The 23,101-nt window shown below is 58.7% G+C and overlaps 1 protein-coding gene across 1 annotated transcript in view; it reads right to left on the bottom strand.

Moving 5' to 3' along the window:
* IQCE (IQ motif containing E) overlaps nt 1–23,101 on the bottom strand; it is a 52,383-nt gene that overhangs the window by 1,751 nt on the left and 27,531 nt on the right. The window contains 8 exon segments of the mRNA XM_042781167.1: nt 1,949–2,033; nt 5,383–5,554; nt 6,772–6,887; nt 8,157–8,267; nt 10,654–10,677; nt 13,444–13,626; nt 19,419–19,509; nt 21,307–21,411. Coding sequence (XP_042637101.1) covers nt 1,949–2,033; nt 5,383–5,554; nt 6,772–6,887; nt 8,157–8,267; nt 10,654–10,677; nt 13,444–13,626; nt 19,419–19,509; nt 21,307–21,411 — 887 coding nt within the window.

The following is a 23,101-nucleotide window of genomic DNA, read 5'->3' as shown; positions in this document are numbered from 1 at the left end:
ACACGCACCTGCGTCCGCACAGCCTGAGGACACCCGCACACGCACCTGCGTCCGCACAGCCTGAGGACACCCGCACACGCACCTGCGTCCGCACACCCTGAGGACACCCGCACACGCACCTGCGTCTGCACACCCTGAGGACACCTGCACACACACCTGCAAACTTTGCTGGCGGCTCTGGGGCAGGGGAGCAACCGGCTGCCCTGAGATGGTTTACAGTGAACCAAGGTGACATGGTGGTGTGGTGCTGGCAGACACTTTGGTCCCCATCAGACTCAGCTGTGACAAGGAGGCTAACAGTCACTGCGGCTGGCCTGGCAGAGCCAGCATGGCTCTGGGTTATGGAGCACGACCTGAAGCCTTTGGGGGGCCTGTACCACGGGACGTCCCTGGGGTGCGCGTGTGCTGTGGAACGTCCCTGGCGTGCCTGTGTGCTGTGGATGTCCCCAGGGTCCCTGCATGCTAGCATGCTATGGGGTGTCCCTCTGGCTTTGCAGCTTGGGGCACTGTGGTGAGATGAGGTCCTTTGTGGCCTTCTGCCTTGGTTCTCTGGAAAAACCCTCAGAAGATTCTCCCCTGAGCTCCGAGAAGGGACCTCTGCCCTAGTGTGCGACCCCACAGGGTCTGTTACCTCTGTCCAGGTTAACTGACAGTTCCTGGGTGAGCTGTAAACAACTTGGCTTTGACACTTTTTGCCTGGCTGTTGGCTGCAGCCCGCCCTGACTGGGGTACACCCTGCGAGAACTGGCCGACCACTTATGCAGATGAGGTGTCTACAGTCTATTATGTGGGCTGTAGCCCACCCTATGACTGGGTACACCCTCGAGAACTGGCCGAACACTTATGCAGACAAGGTGCCTGCAGTCTATGATGCAAACGAAGCGTCCACGGCCTGAGGACTGGTCAGTTCATGGCCCTGGTGGGAGGGTCGTTCCTTGAGACCGACTAGGAGGCCGATGGAAGGGAAGCAGCAGCAGGAAGAGGCAAGAGAAGAAACAGAGGGAGGAGGCGAGGTCCAGGGCTGTGACACTGAGACGGCGACAGGCCTGCAAGGGGCCCTGCAGCAGCGGCAGCCGTGGCAGAAACCTGCTGCCAGGAACGTGAGAGAGCTGAATGGACCACACTGGCTGTGAGCCAGGCCAGTCAGCCGTGCAGAGGCCGACAGCAGGAAGGCCGAAGGCAGAGCGGAAGGAGCCTGTCCTGTCCTGAGGGGGCCTTTCCTGAGGGGCTCAGAGGAGGCCTGCATGGCAGAGACAGGCCTCCTGGCCCGCATGGCCCAGAGAAGCTGAGGGAGCCGTCCTGCACTGATGAAGGGCGGGATCAGCTCCCCCTCTGGGGGAACCTTCCAGACTTTGCCTACAAGCTTCCTGATCCTGACCCTGACCCCAAGTGGAAACCCTGTTACTTCCTTAATAAACCACTTAACTGTAAATACGGTCTGAGTTCTGTGTCCACTGTAACCGATTATGGACCCAGCAGAGAAGGAAAGGGAGTGATGGGAGAGACGGCTGGTGTCAGGTTGGTCAAGAGTCTGGAGGGAGGATGCAGGTCTGACCGCTGCCCACGGGCACCAGCCTTGGGCTTCTGCTCAGTCTCATCACCCCCGTGAAGCCTGGCAAGGTTCGATGCTACAAGGCAGGGTGCCCACGCGTCTGCCTGTAAACCCTAGCACAGCCCATCCTCCTGCAGTGAGTTTAACAATTGGGGTTTGGGAGAGAGTATCAAAATCGACTCCGATAAAGCCTGAGAAATCGTCTGGGACAGTTAGGAGGAGATTTCATCCACGAGGTTTTCAGGTCCGACATGGTGTGAAACGTACAGGCCACTCTCCAAGACACAGCCCAACAGGCCAGTGACCTGGGAAGGAGGGGCGGAGCCTAACCCTGAGAGACATGGCTGGCCAAGGGCGGCTTCCCTCCCTGCCTCCCAGCTGGGGCGCTGCACTTACCTATGGCGGGATCCCCCGGCGTCAGGGCCTCCTCCTCAGCTGCAGACCCCTCCACGGACTCCACACTGCTGGCCTCGCTGTCATCCTGAGCTGCAAAACAGACGTGTCAGCACAGCTCTGCATGAAGACACGCTGACCACGGGCAGTGCACGCACCGGGCTGTCGCTCCCACACCAGCTGCTTCCTCTGGTGGTTTTCTTCCCATCAGGCATTGTTTCTGCCCTACCAACCATCTCCGATTCCCGTTATTCCTGCCTCACTGTCTCTGTTCCACCTGAGGCCAAGGAACTCAGCACAGGAAGGTCCTTCATCGGAGACGCGCCTGTGAGCTCGGCGCCTGGCACACCACATCCACCAACAGCAGGTCAGTCTACAGACAGTCCCAAACCACAGGACAGCCACTCTGCCCCACACCACCACAGTAACCGTCAGCACAAGCAACTGCAGAGGGGGGTCCTAATCCCAGGACATGGGAGGAAGGCCATGAAGGACAACCAGAGTCACAGATCTGTGGGGGCACCCGGCCTTCGGGGGGTGACCCCACTGCCCCTTGCCACATGCAAGGAGGCTGGGTCTGAACGAAGAGCCTGGGCTGGCCAGCAGGGACCACAGCCCACAGTCAACTTCCCAGTCGGGGTGGAGGCTAATTCTGTGTTAGCCCCAGAACTCTCTCATGGATAGCTTGTTCCGGGACCTTAATGAAGCAGAAAACCTGACAAAGTTTTACTGAGAGAGCAACACTGCCCTCAGGGAGGGAGTTGGAAAATACAGCCTTGAAGATAGATATAATGCTGGAGATCACATGACAGAATTTTGCAAGACCAATGACTTACTCATTACAAATACCTTTTTTCAACAACATAAGTGATGACTATACATGTGGACCTCACCAGATGGAATGCACAGGCATCAGAATGACTACAGCTGTGGCAAGAGTCAATGGAGAAGTTCAGTATCTTCAGCCAAAACAAGGCCAGGAGCTGACTGTGGAACAGACCATCAATTGCTCATATGCAAGTTCAAGCTGAAGTTGAAGACAAATCAAAACAAGTCCACGAGAGCCAAAATATGACCTTGATTATATCCCTCCTGAATTTAGAGACCATCTAAAGAATAGATTTGATGCACTGAACACCAATGGCCGAAAACCAGAAGATTGTGGGATGACATCAAGAACATCATCCATGAAGAAAGCAAGAGGTCATTAAAAAGACAAGAAAAGAAGAGAAGACCAAAATGGATGTCAGAAGAGACTCTGAAACTTGCCCTTGAGCAGAGAGTAGCTAAAGCAAATGGAAGAAATGACAAGATAAAAGAGCTGAACAAATTTCAAAGAGCAGCTCAAGCAGACAAAGCCAGTTACTATAATGAAATATGCAAAGACCTGGAGTTAGAAAACCAAAAGGGAAGAACATGCTCAGCATTTCTCAAGCTGAAAGAACTGAGGAAAAAAATTAAGCCTTGAGTTCAACACTGAAAGATTCTACGGGCAATATACTGAATGATGCAGGAAGCATCAAAATAAGATGGAAGGAATACACAGAGTCAAGGTACCAAAAAGAATTGATATATGATCATCCATTTCAGGAGGTGGCATATGGTCAAGAACCAATGGTACTGAAGGAAGAAGTCGAAATTGCACTGCAGGAATTGGTGAAAAACAAGGCTCCAGGAATCGACGGAATACCCATTGTTATGTTTCTTTCAACAAACAGATGTCCCACTGGAGGCACTCACTCGGTTATGCCAAGAGATTTGGAAGACAGCTAGCTGGCCAACTGACTGGAAGAGACCCATATTTGTATCCTTTCCAAAGAAAGGTGATTCTACAGAATGTGAAAATTATTGAACAATATCATTAATATCACATGCAAGTAAAATCTTACTGAAGATAATTAAAAAATGGTTGCAGTAGTGTTATCGACAGAAAACTTCCAGAAATGCAAGCTGGATTCAGAAGAGGACGTGGAATGAGGGATATCACTGCTGATGTCAGATAGATCTTAGCTAAAAGCAAAGAATACCTTAAAGATGTTCACTTGTGTTCTGTTGACTACGCAAAAGCAATTGATCATGTGGATCATGACAAATTATGGATAACATTGAGAAGAATGGGAATTCCAGAACACTTGATTGTACTCATGAAGAACCTGTACATAGACCAGGAGGCTGTCATTCCAACAGGACAAGGGGACACTGCATGGTTCAAAATCAAGAAGGGAGTACGTCAAGGTTGTATCCTTTCCCCATACTTATTCAACTTGTATGCTGAGCAAATAATCCAAGAAGCTGGATTATATGAAGAAGAACATGACATCAGGGTTGGAGGAAGACTCATTACCTGAGATAGGCAGATGACTCAACTTTGCTCGCTGAAAGTGAGGATGACTTGAAGCACTTACTGATGAAGATTAAAGACTACAGTCTGCAGTATGGTATGGATTACTCCTCAATATAAAGAAAAGAAAAATCCTCACAACTGGTCCAGTAAACAGCTTCATGGTAGATGGAGAAAAGACTGAAGTTGTCAAGGATTTCTCATTACTTGGTTCTACCATCAACACCAATAGAAGCAGCAGTCAGGACATCAGATGATGTACAGCACTGGGCAAACCAGCTGCAAAGGACTCTTTCAAGTGCTGAGGAGCAAGGTTGTCTCCTTGAGGACTAAGGTGCGCCTGACCCAAGCCATGGTATTTTCAGTCACCTCTTATGTATGTAACGGTTGGACAATGAATAAGGAAGACTGAAGAAGAGTTGATGCTTTTGAGTTGTGATGCTGGACGAGAACGCCAACAGTACCACGGTCTGCTAAAATGACTAACAAGTCTGTCCTGGAAGAAGTGCAGCCGGAATGCTCCTTAGAAGCGAGAATGGCCAGTTTTGGTCTCACCTACTTTGGCCATGTTGTCAGAAGGAACCATTCCCTGGAGAAGGATGTCATGCTTGGTAGAGTGGAGGGTCAGCGAAGAGGGGGAAGGCCCTCGATGAGACGGACTGGCACAGTGGCTGCAACGACGGGCTCAGGTCTAGCAAGGATCGGGAAGCGGCACAGGACGGTGCAGTGTCTCATTCTGCTGTGCACGGCGTCACTGCGAGTCAGAGACGACTCAACGGCACCTTACAGCCGCAGCCCTCAGGGAAGGGCCTCGCTCCCGAGGGAACCAAGAAAGAAAGCATGGCACAGGCTGCGTGGGGCAGGGGGCGGAGAAGGCAGGTGGTGGCGCTGCACCCACAGAGCGTGGGGCCACCATGGCCCAGGAACAAGGGTGAAGGGGCTGGTCCAGGCGTGTCCTCAGCTTGAGGAGACAGTTGCCGGAGGGCCAACCCCCTGCCCCCGTGTTCCTTCCGCAGCTGGCCCCGTGCTCCCTGAGGGTTGCAGGTCACGACTGAACACACAGCGGCCGCTGCACCCACACCCAGACGAAGCGCACGGACGTACCAGAAGCCACGAGGGCGGGCGGGGAGGAGGCGTCCCTGTTTGCCGTGGAAGCAGACGTCCTCCTGGCAGGGGCTGTGGTGGTCGTCCTCTCACTGATGGCACTGAAAGACAGAAGCCCCCGGGGACTCTGCTCCACCTTCAGGAACACGGCCACAGGTGGCGGCCTACGTGTGTACCAGACTCACTGTGGTGAATCCCAACCCTACACCCATGGCTGTGATCCCCTCTGGGGACAGGAGTCTCTGTGAGGTTAAGGAGGCACTGTCAGGTAGGGCATGTTGCAGAGTAACCTCTTGTGAGATATAAAATAACCGGTATGAGCAAGCACGGAAGCAGGGCAGAGCTGGGAGGCAAGGCCATGTCAAGACGGCCACAGAGCCCAGGAGCAGAAGAGAAAGGACGGGGGAAGGGCGTCCCTAGACCCAGCACCCTGAACACGGGCTTCTGCCTCCTCAAGGGTCAGAGAGCAGGTGTCTGTTAAAGCCAGCTCCTTGTGCTTTTCCTGATGCACCAGGCAGCAGAGACCACACCACCAGGCTTCCCCGTGTGCTGAGAGCAGCCCGGAGCCCAGGACCCAGCATCGCGGGACCTCAGCCCGAGAGCACCTCGGGGAGCCCCGGCTGCCTGCGCAGGGCCAAGGCGCCTCCCCTCCTGCTCTGTCTTTTGGGGCCCTGAGGCTCTGGGCAGGGCTTAGGCTGAGCCCCCTTTCAGGGCCAGCTGCCTCGTCCCCACTGGACACGGTGACAAGGCAGCGTCCCCTCCAGCCACAGCTGACTCTCCCAGTGTCAGAGCCTGTCTTGGGTGACGGGGACTCAGCCACAGGATTTGGAGAAGTGGCAGACCAGTTACACTGTTCACCGTCATGGAGACTGGGGGACAGTGGCAAGAGAGAAGGGCGGACACAGAGCGGGGTGGGTGAGCTGTGGGATGGAGTACGGGTTTCCTGAGCACCGGCCCCAGGTCTGGTCTAGTCCCAGGTCAATGGCAGCCCCACTCTCAGGTTCTGGGAGACACTGTGGGCCCAGGCGACTTAAACTCGAGGGTCCTGGCAGCAGGCGTGGAGCCTGCAGGAAGGCGGCTGGGAACACCCACATCCCCCAAACACGATCCCATCGCTCCTCTCTTACAAAGTGACAACGTGCTGACCCTGCAACCAGCCAGCTCCACGTGGGGACCTGAGCCATGTGTCTCAAGAAACAGGTCTACACACACCTCCTCCCAGAAGGCGGCACCGGGGCCCTCTCCACAACCATGGGACTAATGGCCTGCTCCCAGCACCAGGGATCCACAGACTCGCTAAGGTACCCTGGCCAGGGACGGTGCTAGCTTCCTGATGCAGAAGGCAGGCCCAAGGGCATCCTGTAGACGTCGCCCGACTCACCCTGGCCTGGTCCGTGCCAGGTGCGCCCGGAAGACCGACTGGACCAGCAGGATGGCCTCCTCCAGCCCCGTGCCGTCAGGGGCAGTGGGGCTCTGGCTGCGGGGTGTGGCAGGGCACTGCAACGACAGTGGGAATGAGGCGGCTCTCAGCCCGCTGGCCCCCTGCATGTCACAGAGCGTCTCCAGAGGGCCCTCTGACACTCCTGACCACGCAGTCGGCACCCGCCTGAGGCAGCCTCTAAACTCTAGTTCTGACGCACGTCTTGTGTTCTCGACGGGGAAGCTAGGAGACAGGCTGCTGTGGTGGGTTGACATCTTTGTTATTTTTTTAAGCGTCTATCTTAACTGAGCGGCTTCTGGGTGATACAAGCAGTCCACAACCAGCTGAAACGTGAAGGCTGGCGGTTCAAACCTCCCCAGTCTCCACGGAAGAAAGGCCTTGCCCTCTCCTCCATCATGATTCCGGCCCCGGAAGGCCCCATGCAGCAGCTGTATCTGCAGCTCAGGGGCCCCCACGAGTCAGTCAGCCCGATGGCAGCGGGTTGGTGTTTACGGTCTCCCTTCACAAGACGGACGTGCTACCTTGTCTCTGGTCCTCAGAGCTGTCTCGCCCCTGAAGCTACATTGACTGTGGGCCTGATCCAGGGGCAGAACTGCCTTCACGTGACCGTGCTGGGGGGGCTGGCACGTACGGAGGTGAGGTGAGGGGGCCGTGTGAGAGGACGACGGGGTGGGAGGGGTGGAAGTGACATGTATGGGGCAGCATGTGAAGAAGACAGCATGTGTGTACGATGGCCTGGGGGGCAGTGGTGTGAGGGAGGCAGGTGAGTGGGGTGGCGTGAGGGGGGCGGTGTGTGAAGGTGTGGCATGGGTGGCGTGTATGGGGAGGCATGTGAATGGGTGGAGTAGGGAGTGGCGGCATGTGAAGGGGTAGCGTGTGGGGGGTGGTGTGTGAAAGGGTGGCATGTGAATGGGTGGAGTAGGGAGTGGTGGCGAGTGAAGGGGTGGCATGTGGGGGGCGGTGTGTGATGGGGTGGCGTGTGAATGGGTGGAGCAGGGAGTGGTGGCGAGTGAAGGGGTGGCATGTGGGAGGCAGCGTGTGATGGGGTGGCATGTGGGGGGCAGTGTGTGAAGGGTTGGTGTGTGAATGGGTGGAGTAGGGAGTGGCGTCGAGTGAAGGGGTGGCATGTGGGGGATGGTGTGTGAAGGGGTGTCGTGGGGAGGAGCAGCATAGGGAGCAGTGGTGTGTGAAGGGCTGGTGTGCGAGGCACACCTCTCTGGCAGGCAGATACCAAGAGTGGACAATGGCTCGTGCTCCCAGCTGGTGAAGCGTGAGGAAAGGAGAAGTGGGGGCCCACCAGGTCTGAGCCTGCACCCTGACGTTACCTTCCGAGGGGGGCTCGGCGTGCTGGGAGATGGGGAACCACAGGCTCTGCTGGCCAGGAGCTGCGCCCGAGCACGGTGTCCCCGGAAAGCCGCCTGCAGCACTGTGGCCTCCTGGAGGGGAGAGGAGGCAGAGGTGAAGTTCCCTGGGAGATGGCAGGTTCTGACCAGAGACATTTGCAGAGGAAATACTGTTGACAGTGAAGAACGGCTCCCCTCGCTGCGCAGTCCCGGCCCATGCTCTGCGAGCCTCTCTCCCACCCATAGTCTCAGCGATGAGGGGCCATGCTTGGCGAGCAACACACCCTGATCCTGCAGCCAAACAGGCGGACTCTGTCCAGCACAGGTACACTCGGCTGCCAACGCCAGCCCACGTCTCCCGCGTGGAATAATTCACTCTATATTCCCGTCACTGGTTCGATCGGGTGGACACCGACTCACTGGGATTCCACGCGACAGAGTAGAACTGCCCCGTGGTGTTATGGGGTTTCCCAGACTGCCCACCTGACGGAGCACACTGCCAGGTCCTTCCTGCCACGGAGCCGCTGGGGGGGGTTCGAACCACCCACCTTCCAATGAGCAGCCGAGCATTTAACATTGGCGTCACCGGTGCTCCTTGGAGGGCCATGAGTTACTGCAGCGGCTCGGAGCAGGGACGCTTGGCAGCATTTCCCGAGTGCCGCGTGTAAGCCAGACGCTGTGGCAGACCTGAATCGCTGTTCTTCACACCTTACAACCACCCCAAGAGGGTCAATGCTAACAAAGGAAACCAAGTCACAACCCGGCATCACGTGCCCCACGAGGAGGCTGTGTGGAGGCGGGGACCGGGCCCAGGCCGTGGATGCCGTGTCTGTTCCACCGCTGTGAGGGAATCTCACAGAACGGCCCTGGGGCACACGCTTAGCACACTGTCACCCTGGACCCTCACGTGGCCAAGCAGATCTTGTTACCACCTCGACTTCACAGACAAGCAGGCAACGGGTTCAGAAGTGGACATGGAACAGAAGGGGGAACGTGACAGAGAACATGTGTGGCTGTCTGCCTCCTAAGCATGTGACCTCATCCTGTGGGAGGCAATGCACCCACTCGTCACACGCTATGTACTCAGTGTCACTACAGGACGGCATGATGCCAGCACTCAGGACAGCAGCACGAGAGCCAGGTGGCCTGCCTCCACAGGACTCACCCAATGGAGAGGCAACGCATAAACAGGGCAGCGAGATGCCAGGCGGGGGACACACTACAAAGACTGGCAAAGCAGGGCAGGGCCAGGGGGTGAGGGTCAGGGTGTCTGGGAGGGCTCTCTGAGGAGGTGAGCGGAGGGAAAACAAGCAAATACCTGGACAGAGAGCCTTGCAGTAGGGACAGCACGCACCAAGGCCCTGGGGCAGGAATGGGCCTGGAGGAGGGGTCAGTGCAGGACAGAGGCCCCAGTGAGTGGGCCTGGTGGAGGCGTGGTCTCAGACACGCCCCCTGGAGCCCAGCGGCTCTGAGAGAAGCACCTGAGCCCAGGGCTTAAAGGGACAGTAAAGGCTGAAGGACAACAACTGCAGCAGGAAGTTCAAATCTGGCCACTCAGGCCGCGTCCTCTCAGCGCGTCTACGCGCCAGCGTCACCGAGGCGGCCACTCGGGCCGCATCCTCTCAGCGCGTTCACACGTCAGCGTCACCGAGGTGCTCCCTGGGCCCCAGACCCTCGAGTCTCACTGGGAAGGGCAGAAGGGGCTCTTGGCTCCCTCCTGGAGGGCGTGGAACCCATGCCCACATCGATAGTTGGGAGGCTGTTGCCTCCCCTTCGTGGTACTAATGGAAACTGGGGGCCCGTACACCCCTGTGACTGGGGACTCTAACTGCTGCCAAGAAGGAATGCCAAGAAAAGGGGGAAATGCTGAGGCCCCCAGACTTGTCAGCAAAGCCCAGAGTTGCTTCTGTCTCTCCTCACAAACACCGGTGACACCCCCCCCACACACCGCTAAGTTCCGCTCACTCTCCACCTTCAGGAAAATACCAGGCCCTGCTCTCACGCACGCTTCCACCCCACTCCCCCGTCAGCCCTTTACCAGGCCCACCCTCACTCTCAAGGCCCGTCTCAATGCATCTTGTCCAGTGAGCTCCTACTCACCCCGTGAAGCCCCGCTCACAGCTGCCCCCTTTGCAGATGTCCCTGGCATTGGCGACTGGCAGCCCTCACAATGCCATGGGCGCAGCTCTGAGCTCAGCCCCCAAATCACAGTGACTTGTCACCCTGCCTGTCTTAATGTCTCCCTCTGTCCAGGGGCTGTCACGCCACTCAGCACCAAGCTGATGATCAGGACAAGAGCTGACAGAAGGAATGAATGACTGAATTTTGAAAGTCTGACATCACCCAAATATTTATTTGGTGCTATACGACTTATGCGCTTAAACTCCCAGGGGGGCTCTGGTCTGAGCTCCTGCGTCCAGCAATCGGCTACTTTGCTCCAGGGGAGCGCCCTCCACCGCGTCACTCTGAGACCGCTTACCTCATCCAGAGCAGCCTCCTTTTTCTGAAAAAAAGAAACAGCATGAATTAGCGTGAGAAGGATGCGTTTGCCACAGCACCGTCTTCATTTCTAGGTCTTACACCGCGACACAACACCAAGTGCAGGAAAAACACCATAAGCATGAAGGGTGGCAACAACTGGCCCCCCATGGTGCCCGAGGGCCACACCCCAAGACACCCTGCAGGTCCTGGCTCAGCCCTGCCTTGCTGACAGTGCCCAGGGAACCAAACTCTGGAGCTGTAAGCCAACGGTGCAGGGCGCTGGGGTGGCCAGCTGGTCTCGACTGGCTGTCCCAGGGCTCCACGGCTCTGGGCAGTCAGGACCACAGGTGCCACGAGGCTGGCGCAGGCCAACACAGGAGCTTCTAAAGACAAGCACTGGCCTGACCTGAGTGCCCGCCCTCTGACTGAGGTGCAGGGTGGCTGGACACCTGGGTGAGGCCACAGGGGATGCCCATCTGGGGTCAGCGGTCACCGGCTCCCAGGCTGACTGACTGCCAAAGCCACTCCAAGACCAGAGTCAGAGGAGGAGCTGGACTGCAGGGCCAGTCACCTCCTGAACTACTGCCCCCTTTGCCCTAAGACCAGAGAACTGAATAGTGCTCAGCCACCACGACTGAACGTGCCAATCAAAGACGCCACAGGAGCATCCTGATCCAAAAGGGGGAATGTGGAACAGAATTTAAAACTCTCTCGGCATCCAGACCTACTGGACCTACTGAGACTGGAGCAATCTGAATCCGTCCTCTGAGAGGCCGCCATGCCAGGAACTGAAACGATCCGTTTAAAGTAAACAACTGCTTAGCTCAACAGGAAAGAATACTCCCACAGGCACTTCACGCTCTTGAAGAATTTCTCCAAGATTGAGCCATCCCAGTAACTCCACAGTACAGGTGAGACGTGGGACAGCAGGCCTGGAGGTGGGGAAGTACGGGCAGAGATGCGAGAGTGGAGACGGGTGTGGCAAGCGTAACCAACGGCACTGAGTCAAACAGGTAGAGACTGGCAAACAGGTACATGCTCACCGAGGTTTAAAAAAAAACAAAACACCCGGGACTTAAAAAAACTCTCTCCGGCTGCCCCGACAGGCTGGCTCAGAGGCACCAGGTGGGCCCCGGAAATATGTATTTCTAAGAGCAGATGGAAACCAAGTCCCCATGGGAACCTGAAGTCCACCAGGTGCATCAAGTGGCTACTGGCTGCACTGGACGACACGCACATCAGCTGGCTGGCTATGGCGTGGCTGAGCGGAAGCCCGAGAGTTTCAGAGCAAAGGCCTGTTGCACAACAGAGAGGGGACGGAGCACCATGGCCGTGACAGAGAGGGGATGGAACACCATGGCCGTGACAGAGAGGACAGAGCACCATGGCCGTGACAGAGGGGACGGAGCGCCATGGCCGTGACAGAGGGGACGGAGCGCCATGGCCGTGACAGAGAGGGAGCACCATGGCCGTGACAGAGGGGACGGAGCACCATGGCCGTGACAGAGAGGGGATGGAGCACCACGTCCGGCAGGGGGTGGAAGCATGCTCACTGCCAGAGGCAGCGCTAAGGACTGTGGCCAAGATGGCATCAGACAGCAGATGAGGACAGAGACTGGCAAGGAAACTGCTGGGGAATGACAGCACGGGAAGAGCGACACCGCAGAGGGGAATGGTGCAGGGTCCCACAAAGACGGCACAGACAGGATGGGACGGTGCTCGGCCCGAGAGAAACGGGGCAGACAGGATGGGAACAGTGCCCAGCTGGAGAAAGACAGGACAGCCAGATGAACACGCTGTCACAGACACAGTCTCTGAACACCGCGGATGGGACATCAGCTACTGGTGGGGTTGGAGGGTGCCACTAGGGAGGACGGCTTGTGCGGACCTGCAGTTTGAGCTGTGTGGTGGCATGTCACCGTGGCGGCCTTAAGAATCTGCAGAGATGTGCACAGCCTTCCTCCAGTGTCACCCAGTCGCCTGCTGTGAACCTGAGAAGATGGGACCCAGGTGGACAACAGTACCAGAAGGCCCTGCCTCTCCTGGGCCAGCCAATCTACAAACTCGAGGCTTTCCTGTGCTTCACACCTTGCACAACAGACTGTGGCCTGGAGCTGCCCCTCCCAGGGAGCCCCAGAAAGGGGGCCATGGAGGACTGCAGATCCTCACCGCCGCTCTTAGTCTCAGGCTGACCACTGCGTGCCCTTCACCTCTCTGGTCGATGTCTGGATGCCAACAGAGGGGTTGGTGACCCACGGTGGTCAGGGGTGACTCACAGTGGTTGGGGTGACCCAGTGCGATTGGGGGTGAGCCGCTGGCTGCTGGTACCCTTGTCTCAAAACCCTAGTCTCCCTGAGCCCAGACAGCCTCCCCTCTGCGGCCACCCCCACGCTGGGCGCTGGCTGGTGCAGGAGAGCTGACGGACAGCTCGGCTCTTGGGAAGCAGGCCACTGCCCACTGTCCACCCGGCTGTGGAGCCCTCTGCCTCCTTCAGGGGCCAGCTCAGGGGTGACCGTCCCCAACACCCACTCCCTGCCCAGCTGGACCAGGTGTTCCCTGCACCGTGGCCCCAGGGGTTGCTCCCACTCTCGCTCTCTCTTGGCTCTGACCACGTGGCACTGTGTCCACTCTGCCCTCCCCGCCCCCATGGCCCCTGAGCCGGGGCTGTCACGTCAGAGGAGCTCAGTGATGCCGGTGCTGGGTGGTTCTGGCTCCCAGACGGTGGGCTCTCAGTGTGAGCTGGCCCCTGGCGGTCACGCAAGCAGACGTGGGGTCTCCCGGCCCTCACCTTGTGCTGGCGTGCCCTCCACTGGGCCTGCAGGACCCTGGCCGCTGTGTCCCGCTGCCCCTCTTCTCCGCTCCCCGCTGAGTGGGCCGAGGGGGGCCGTGAGCTTGCTGCACTGCAGTCTGCCTCGGAGGCCTCTGGGGAGCAGCTGCTGGAGGGAACAGGCAGCTGTAGGTCCTCCTGGGGCTGCGGGAGCACAGGGGTGGTGAGTGAGGCAGGACGGCCAGACACCGCTCAGCAGAGACCAGCTGGGCCCAACGGGCTTTGAATCCCAGGGCAAGTGCCTTGTGTCTTAGCCGCCGCTGACAGAGACGGTCATGGACACAGCACACGGGCAGACAGACTCCAATAGGCTTCTCACTAACACCCTGAACTCCATCTTGCAGTAGCCCCCCAGGCGGAAGTGGGGACACAGCCCCCGTGACGTTAAAGAGTAGCCGTCCACACGGCTGCAAAACATCTTCTAAAATCAGTAACATCCCCACTACTGACAGACTGTTGGACTTCTAGGGTCTCTTAGTTTAATGCTATCATACAAAAATGGGATCTGTGCGATCAAACACAACAGCGGGTGTGACTGTTTGACAGAGGCCGACGGCTGTCATTCACGGACCCTCATTCACCATCTTCGAGGACAATGAAACTAAGAACATGAGGTCATTTTTTCTCACATTCTAAACGTGTTCCATGGAGACCCACCCACAATGCTGGAGCAAGGCCTCTCAAGGTGGGAGACCGGAGCAGCTGTGACGCCCTCCCCCGTGACGGACACGGGGTGCTCGCTGGCTGACAGGTGAGCTGCCATCGGCTCGCTTCAGGGGGCTCACCACTGCTTTTGGCCAAGACTCCCTTCACCGCCTCGACGGTCCCACTGTTACCCCAGTGAGGGCCTGGCCGGCTGCCGTGGCCTGAACTGTGGCCCCAGAAACATGCTCAGCTTGGCTGGGCTGTGCTTCTCAATGGTTTGGCAGTCGCGTCATGACGTCATCACCCCCCGTGATGTCACCTGCGTAACTACCCTCCACTGTGATGTGCTGTAAAGGTCCGACCGCTGTGCTCACCCACAGGGTTAGAGAGCCACGCTCATGAGGCAGGATACAACCTACAGGGTTAGGTCTGCGCCTCGGAGCTGTAAGAGATCACACTAGAAAGCAGAGCTCAAGGGGCCTCAGTAGCATCAAGAAAGAAGGGCCGAGAGCAGTGTCCTCTGGACCCGGGGTCCCTGTACTGGGAGCCTCCTTGACCCGGGGGAAGATCAGGGAGCCCGGCCCACAGACACTGCAGGGAGACAAGACCGTGCCCCAGAGCCAAGTGCGAGAAGCCTCCTTCCAGTCTCGTCAACTCTGCCTGCGAAAGGCACCCTTTGGTGCTGTTTGTCACAGCAGCTCCAGGTGACTGAGACACTGCCTCCTTCAGGCCTCACACACCTCCAGACTTCGGCTCCCCCAGAGTGACAGTCTGCCATGTGTGGCCCCAGCCAAGTTGGTCAAAAAGGTACAACTGGATCCCTAGTAGATGAAGGCACGCTCGCCCCACAAGGCTGGGCGGCCCGCGGGAGCAGCCTGCCCTGATGTGCCTACCAATTCCTTGAGCTGTCGTGCGCCGTCAAGCAGGCCCCGACTCATCGCGACCCCTCCTTGGGCTCCGAGCTGGTATCACTACGGAAGCAGGTGGGCCAACCTTCCTTCCTGTGAAAATCCCGAGCCACAGCGCTTCCCTGAAGGGCCCTGTCCAGCAGAGCAGTGACGCCCCCTGCCCCGTCAACCCCACTCTTCCCTCACTTCAAAGTGAGCAAGCTTTCTAAGCAGAAGAAACCCGACGCTGACCTGCGCTTCTTACAGAAAGTCAGAGGGCCCTAGAAGGCACACGGAAGAAGGCACAGCGCACATGGCCGCCCCGGCAGCCTTTCCCTACGTACAGCTTTTCTTAAATAAAATGGGCCCTGCCGCTGCTCACCTCAGGGACGGGGGCTGTTTGTTTCCTGCACACAACAGGCCCCAGCCACCTGTCCCCATCAGCAACACAGACCCCACTATCCTTGACCATGGCTGGGTACTATTCCAGGACCAGCACCCCACCATGTGGCTCCTGTGTGTGGCTGTCCACACCGTGTGTGGCTAAGGCTCCCACGTGTGGCCATCCCCAGCATGTGTGGCTGTCCCGTGTGTGGGTACGGCTCCTGTGTGTCGCTGCCCATCCCTGCTAAGAAGCTATTACTTTCTTGGGGTGCATCTCTATAAGTGTGGCCCCACTCTTGCCATGAAGAGGGGGAAACCCAGGTCCCCAAGTCAGACGCACAGGCTTCGGGGAGAACCTGCTGTTTTCACGGTGCTGTTCTCGTCCTCCCGCCACCCTGCTGTCCTCTGTGGCACTGTGGTGGCTTGCGTGTGGCTGTAATGCTGGACGCTACTGCCACTGGTATTTCAAAGACCAGCAGGGACAACCACGGGGCACAGGTTTCGGCGGAGCTTCCAGATGAAGACAGTCTAGCAGGAAGGGCTGGCCACAGACGTCTGAGAATGGTAGCCCCATGGGCCACAGCAGGACGGGGTCCGACCTGGGGCCGGAGGACGACCCCGAGTCCCCCAGCAGGGAGGGCACTCGGGATTGTCAGGGCTGCAGCAGGGCCTGGTGCACAAAGACCATCGTGAAGCCGGGCAGGACCGGGCAGTGCCGTGTTCCACTGGGTGCAGGCTCCCCCAAGTCCCAGCCAACCCGACAGCCGACAGCATCACAGCCTCGCTTCCCAAGGGCGGCTCAGAGCCCCAGCAAGGTCCCACAGCGCCCCCCTGCTGCGCGCTTTAACCCCACAGCCAGCAAATAAATGCAGAGGAGAGAGCGAGGAGAAAAAGCAAAGGGTCCCGTGGCTGACAGCAGCGCCCTGTCTGCAGAGCACCATCACGTCACTGCCAGGACACGCGTGCGCCTGTAGGCGGCGCAGACAGGGCGCCGGAGAGCCGCACTCCTTCCTCCCGGGAGGAGGCGTCCTGCCCCTCACAGGAAGACAGAGCCTCGAGGTCAGAGAGGAAGACGGCAAAACACAAAACACCAGCAGTTTCCGCACCAGGCCACCTGCCCCCGCAGTGGAGAGCCTCGGAGCAGATGCTGAGGGAAGAAGGAAGAGCCGTGGGGCCCCCACAGACGTGGTGACTCCGTGACAGGTGGGCCGAGTGGGGGTTAAACCCCAGACGACAGACATCAGCACAGAGAAGGTGCAAACCCCACAGCGAGGGGCTCGAAGACAGGCTGGCAGACGGCATCACCTAGACCCTCCTCAGATGGGTAGAAGTGACAGACGGCATTACCCTAGACCCTTCTCTGACGGGTGGTGGTTGACAGATGGCATCACCCAGATCCTTCTGGGATGGGTGACAGATGACAAAGCATCGCCCCAGATCCTTCTAGGATGGGTGGTGGGTGACAGGTGGCATCACCCAGACCCTTCCTGGATGGGCGGCTGGTGATAGGTGGCATCGCTCAGACCCTTCCCGGATGGGCAGTGGGTGACAGGCAGCAACACCCCAGACTCTGCTAGAATGGCCAGTGTGTCAAGGCCCACATGGGAGAGGAGGTGCACACAGGGCCATGCCCTGCCCGGACCCGAGCCGATGGTGCACAAGGAAAACGTGGATGGTGGGTGATCTTGCCTGTCTCCAATCAACACGCTGACAACACAATGGGCCGTGCTTCTCTTATTTTGAGGGTCTGCAGACAACCTGATGCCATGGAAGCGGCACCCAAGAAATCAGACATCGTGCTGCAACACTGTGTGCAAATCTGCCACAAAGACCTCTTTAAAGAGTTAAAGACAGATCTCACTTTTGAGGACTAAGGTGTGCCTGAGCCAACCATGGTGTATGTTTCAGTTGCTCCTTACACGTGCAAAGCTGGACAATGAACAAGGAAACCAGAGAACTGATGCCTCTGAACTGCGGTGCTGGCAGAGAATGCTGACCCTCCCAGGATGCCAGACGACCCAAGCAATCTTGGCCTGGACCAAGTGCAGCCGGGATGCTCCTTAGAAGGGAGAATGGTGAGACTCGGTCTCAGGTACTTGGTCGCACTGTCAGGAGGGGCCGGTCCCTGGAGGAGGCCATCCCGCTTCATCAAATAGAGGGTCAGAGAAAAAGAGGAAGGCCCCCTAGAGACGGACGGACCCCGTGACCTCAACAACGCACTCAAGCAGCGATGACTGTGAGGAGGGCTCAGGACTGGGCAGGGGTCCTTCTGTGGACACGGTGTTGCTACCAGTTGGAAGTGACCCAACGACCACCACCACCACCACCACCACCTGAGGCAAAGCGACAGGCCGTCCCTAAGGCCCGGGCAATGCGCGTGCCAGCCCTGCTGCTCCAGGACAAGCACCGGCCCGAGGAAGCTGCGACTCCGCGAGCAAGGTCTGCGGATGAGCAGGGCCCCTTGTGCTGTGTCGGGGGCAGAGCTCATGTGCAGGGAGCCCGGGCTGCCACCTCCGTGGTCCCTGTGAGCGGTCCCCTCACAGACCTCCTAAGAACATCTGAGGCCCAAAGGAGAGACAGGAGAACCGTTGTCACGTGGACACGCCTACTCCACGGGACCCACGGAAGCCAGGCCACAGGAGGGCAGGTGCGCGGGGACCCAGGGTCTCATGCCGAGTGGCCCTCACAGGACGACGGCCACTCCCTCCCTGTCAACGGTGACTCAGCCTCCCTCAGAAGATCCAGAGTGGCCCACAGGGATGTCAGTCCCAGCAGCCCACCGCACAAGAGGCGTCCACACCCCGGCTCCCGTCTGCCACAGGGTCGACAACCTGCATGGGAGGTCCCGCCAGCGCGTGCCGGGGAGCCCCTGGTAGCACCTGGCCTGGCTCTATCTAACTCAACAGGTGCTTGTCCAAACCCTGAGCTCGGCTCCACTCGCCAACCTGAGGTTCATGTGGTCTCATGGCGGCTAGAGGCCGCAGAACGAAGTATCCGGCTACACGAGCTGGCCTTGGAGAGAGCAGCTGCTTAGTTGCAAACCCGACTCCTCAGCTCGAGCCGTGACTGAGCCCCGGGAACAAGCCCCCCTTCTGAGGCAGGAGGTCACTCCCGAAGTGCTGTGGGCTTGTGCTAACACGCACTGCGCGGGCCCTGGATGCTGAGGGCCCAGGTGGCCCTCCACACTTCAGTGACGACGAGGGTCACAGAGAGAGGGATGCCATGCAAACACAAAGACACCACTGCCACCCGTGTCTGAGGCGTGCCCACCCATGTCTGTGACATGCTCATGGGACACGGCCCAGACCAGCTCTGCTGTTGGCTCACGTTTACCCCACAGGTGCTGTGACTGTGGGGTCCATGCCAAGCCATCGGTGTCCTGTTCTAACACCTAGCAGATGCTCCAACTGTGCCAACTGTGTGTGTGCAGACACAGCCCCGGAGAAGCCCCTCGCCGGAGAAAGGGATGCGCAAGTGGGGCTTTCTCACCCGGACTCACGGCGTGCCCAGCGCTGAGCCAACAGACCAGAGGGACACCTCAGTCGTCCCCTCAAAGCCCCGAGGCCACCGTCCTAGCTGCTTTGGGGGGTGTGAAGGGAGAAGGAGGGCCTGCCTGCCTGGAGGCCCTGTCCCCTGACCTTCACCACCTACCAATGGCAAAGCAGGCCGGGCAGTGGGAAGGCTGCCCCGTGGCCTTTCTCGGGCAGCCTGCACGCTGAGCCTCGTGTTGAGGGAGCGCGTGGCACGCAGGCCAGGAAGGGGCTGCTGGGGGCTCCTGCTTCCTTCTCCCCTCCAGCACACGGCCCCAGGCAGCGCACGGTACTACTGGCAGAGCAGTTCAAGACGCCCACACACCAACAGTCAGCGACCCGAGGTCAGCCCCACAATGTAACTTAGAGTGAACAGTGATTATCACAGGGCACACGACAGCCAGCATGTGGCTGAGGAGCCAGACGGCCCCTTCCTGGGTGCAGCCGGGCCCCCTCCCGTGCGACCCAGGGCTGAGGAAGCGGCACGCACCTCCTGCGCCATTCCCACGAGGGCCTCCTCCTTGTCCCTCTGCCTTTCGTGCAGCTCCCGGAGCTTCCTGGTCAGAGTTTCAACTTGCTCCCTGAAAGGAGGGAAAAGACAACCGCCAATTTGCCATCATGCTGCAGGACCTGCGTGCAGCTGGTGCGAGGTGCTACACGGCAGGGACGAGGCTGTCCCCATGGGCACAGACCAGCACTGCCACAACCACCCTGCCTGGGACCCTCACCAGGCTGGGGGACAGAGCCTGAGAGCCCCAGAGCAAGCCTGCCCCCACTGCCTGCCTCCCAGATGGACCCCACACAGGGATGGAGGAGCCCAGCAAAGCCCTCGCAGCCGGACTTATGCGCACCACGGACCGACAGGGAGCGGTGTTGCCCTCCCGTCGGGCCTGGAGCTGGTGCCCATGTAGGCGGCCCCGTGGCCAACGGAGGACTGCCCCCGGCTTTGCCCCACAGGGTGTTCCTGGCTATAACCTTCACAGAAGCAGCTTGCCAGCTCTTTTCTCTGCAGAACCACTGACTGGGCTCGAACCATCAATCTTCAGGTCAGCCACTGACCGCAAACCACGTGGGCCACTAGGCCCCTTAATGGCATGAGTAATGAACTGGGAGGGCCCACGTGAGTTCCTAAAAGCTACGCAGCTGGAATAACTTCAGTGCACGCCTCGTCGCAGACACCCAGGTGAGGCAGAATCGTTCACCTGCTGGCCCGCCCCTGCTGGTTTGCAGGGCCCAGCCTCCCGACTAAGCCACCTCGCATTTCTCTAGAAAACCACACTCCGACTCATCCCAGGCATCTCGCTGTGCTTGGTGCTGGACAGCTCTGTTCAGACTTCTAATCTAGCCATCCATTTATCATGAGATTAGATCACTTCCCGCGATCTTCGCGAGCGTTCGGTTCAGTAGTTTCCAGCTCATTAGCAGTGTTACGTAACATCACCATTAACTCCAGAGCAAGTTCATCAGCCTATCAGCAGTGCCCCAGCCCCGCCCTACCTGGAGACCCCCGCTCCCAACACCCAGCCCCACCCCCAGAGACCGCCGATCCCCCCAAGTCCCGCCCCTTAGAAACCCGATTCCCCCTAGCCCTCTCCCTGGAGATCGCTGATTCCCCCCAACCCCTTCCCAGAGACCACTGATCTCTCCCAGCTCATCACCCCATGGAGACAACTGACCTCTCCCCTGCCCCGCCCCCAGAGACCGCTTATCCCCCCAGCCCTGCCCCCTAGAGACAGCTGATCCTCCCCCAGCTCCCTGCCCTGCCTGGAGACCGCTGCTCCCACAACCCAGCCTCATTCTGATCTCCGTTTCCGGTCAGACACGTCATATAAATGGGATTAGACTGTGTGTCTTTGGCGTCTGGCTTCGTCCACTCGGCATGTTCTCAAGACTCATCCCTGGATCAGGACCCCGTCCTTCTTCATAACTGAGTAGCATTCCACTGAATGGGTCAACCACACAGGATGAGCCCACGTGTCAGTGACAGTCACATATGAGGGATGTTGTATGGAGACATGTCTGACACCCGAGTCCTGACCGAGGTGAGCAGAGAGGGACGGGCCCATGTGTCAGTGATGGTGAACGAGGGATGGCGTCCGGGGACGTGTCTGACGTCGAGTCCTGACCGAGGTGAGCAGAGAGGGACGGGAGTCCGAGATGGCACGTCATGTGGGCAGTTGACCATAAGGAGGAGGTGTGTGGGCCACGGCCTCCGGGGCAGAGCCCCACCCAGAGACTGGCTTCTTACACGTGTGAAGGAGGTCAGGAAGGGGCCGGAACGCCGCTGGGGAGGTTCTGGGCCCACCGTGGCCAGCAGCCTTCAGACGCAGGGCGGGGGTGGGATGCCGAGCCCCACCTCCACTCTCCAGCCCACTCACCTCAGCGCCTCCTCTCTCTCTCGCCCCTCCTTCTCACTCCCCTTCACCTGCTCCAGTTCCCTCTCCAGGTCAGCCTTCGTCTGGAGCAGCTGCTTCACCTCCAAACTGAAAGAACACAAGGACAGAGACCTCCATGTCCACGACAACAGGCCACACTACACGGGTGACGGGGGGGTCATGACAACAACGGGACGCACTACACGGGTGACCAGAGGGGGGTCATGATGTCAACAGGCCACGCTACACGGGTGACCCGAGGGGCATCATGACAACAACGGGACATGCGGCTTGGTGACCAGAGAGGGGTCATGACAACAGGCCACACTACATGGGTGACGGGGGGGTCATGACAACAACAGGACGTGCTACACGGGTGACCAGAGAGGGGTCATAATAGGCCACACTATACAGGTGACGGGGGAGTCATGGCAACAACGGAGCACACTGCACGGGTGACCAGAGGGGCATCATGACAACAATGGAACAGGTTGCATGGGTGACCGGGGGGGGGGGGTCATGACAACAGGTCACACTACACGGGTGATGGGGTGCTCATGACAACAGGCCACACTACATGGGTGACCAGAGGGGGGTCATGACAACAATGGGACACGCTACACGGGTGACCAGAGGGTGGGTCACGACAACAGGCCATGCTATACAGGTGACCAGTGGGGGTCAGGACAATGGCATATGTCATGACAACAATGGGACACACTACACGGGTGACCAAAGGGTGGGTCACGACAATAGGCCATGCTACACAGATGACTAGTGGGGGAGTCATGACCACAAGTGGCCACATGACACGGGTGACTACTGAGGGAGACGTGACCACAAGAGGCCACGCTACACGGATGACCACAGAGGGGAGAAACTTTCGGCAACAGCGTACAGCCTGGTGTCCTTGCTCAGGGGAGGACAGTGGACGATGGGGCAGGAAGGCGATGAACGCTCCCTTCCTAACTCCATGGCCCATGCAGAGCCCTCAGGGCCCTGGCTCCCAGCTGGCCAGCTGACCATGTTCCCTCAGATGCCTGCTGAGTACCCGCTGTGTCCCAGGGACCCCAGGTGAGAACGTGCCAGGAGCCTGCCTTCGAGGACCTCCAGTCCCCCAGCCGCACGCTCAGTGTCCACCTGAGGAAGGATGTGGTTCTGAGAGCACCACACAGAGGACATCTTGCGGCCGAGGTCCCTGCAGCCTGGGCTGTGCACCGCTGCAGCAGGACGCCAGGCCTGGCTTGTGCCTGACAGGATACACGTGGTGGCTGTGGGGGCCGCACTTCAAGGGGCTGCAGAGCAAGGAACCCTGGATGCGCAACCTGTGTGCAGCCCACCAGGCGCGACCTTCTAACGCCACGCCACGCTGCACACTGCAGTGGTTTCGTCTGACACAGGGACCTAACGCCAGCACCCACTCCTGGATCTTTAAAGCACTCACTCTGTGTGAAAGCCTACAGGCAGCCTGTGCACTACCCAAACCAAAGCAAGCAAATGCCCAAGAAGGGCCTGGGAAAGCCCTTGGCATTGAGCATAACGTGGTGTGAACCCCCACTTTCTCCAGTAGGCCTGCTCTCTCCCCACCACACCAGGTGGCTGACCAACGCCTCCTCTCCACCACAGAACCGCATGACACTCAGTTAAAACACCAGAACTTCCAGCACCACATGAAGATATGTAGGCAATAACTACCTACTAGGAACTGAGCTAGGAGCTCTGGTAGCATAGTGGCTAAGACACTTGCCTGCTAATCAGACGGCTGGCGGTTCAAACCCACCAGCCACTCCTCAGAAGG

Source organism: Orycteropus afer, unplaced genomic scaffold (genome assembly GCF_000298275.1).
Source record: "Orycteropus afer afer isolate SDZICR_OR568_19922 unplaced genomic scaffold, OryAfe1.0 scaffold00006, whole genome shotgun sequence".
NCBI lineage: Eukaryota > Metazoa > Chordata > Mammalia > Tubulidentata > Orycteropodidae > Orycteropus > Orycteropus afer.
The sequence above is the reverse complement of the archived record's forward strand: the minus strand, read 5'-3'. Positions and strand labels throughout refer to the sequence as shown.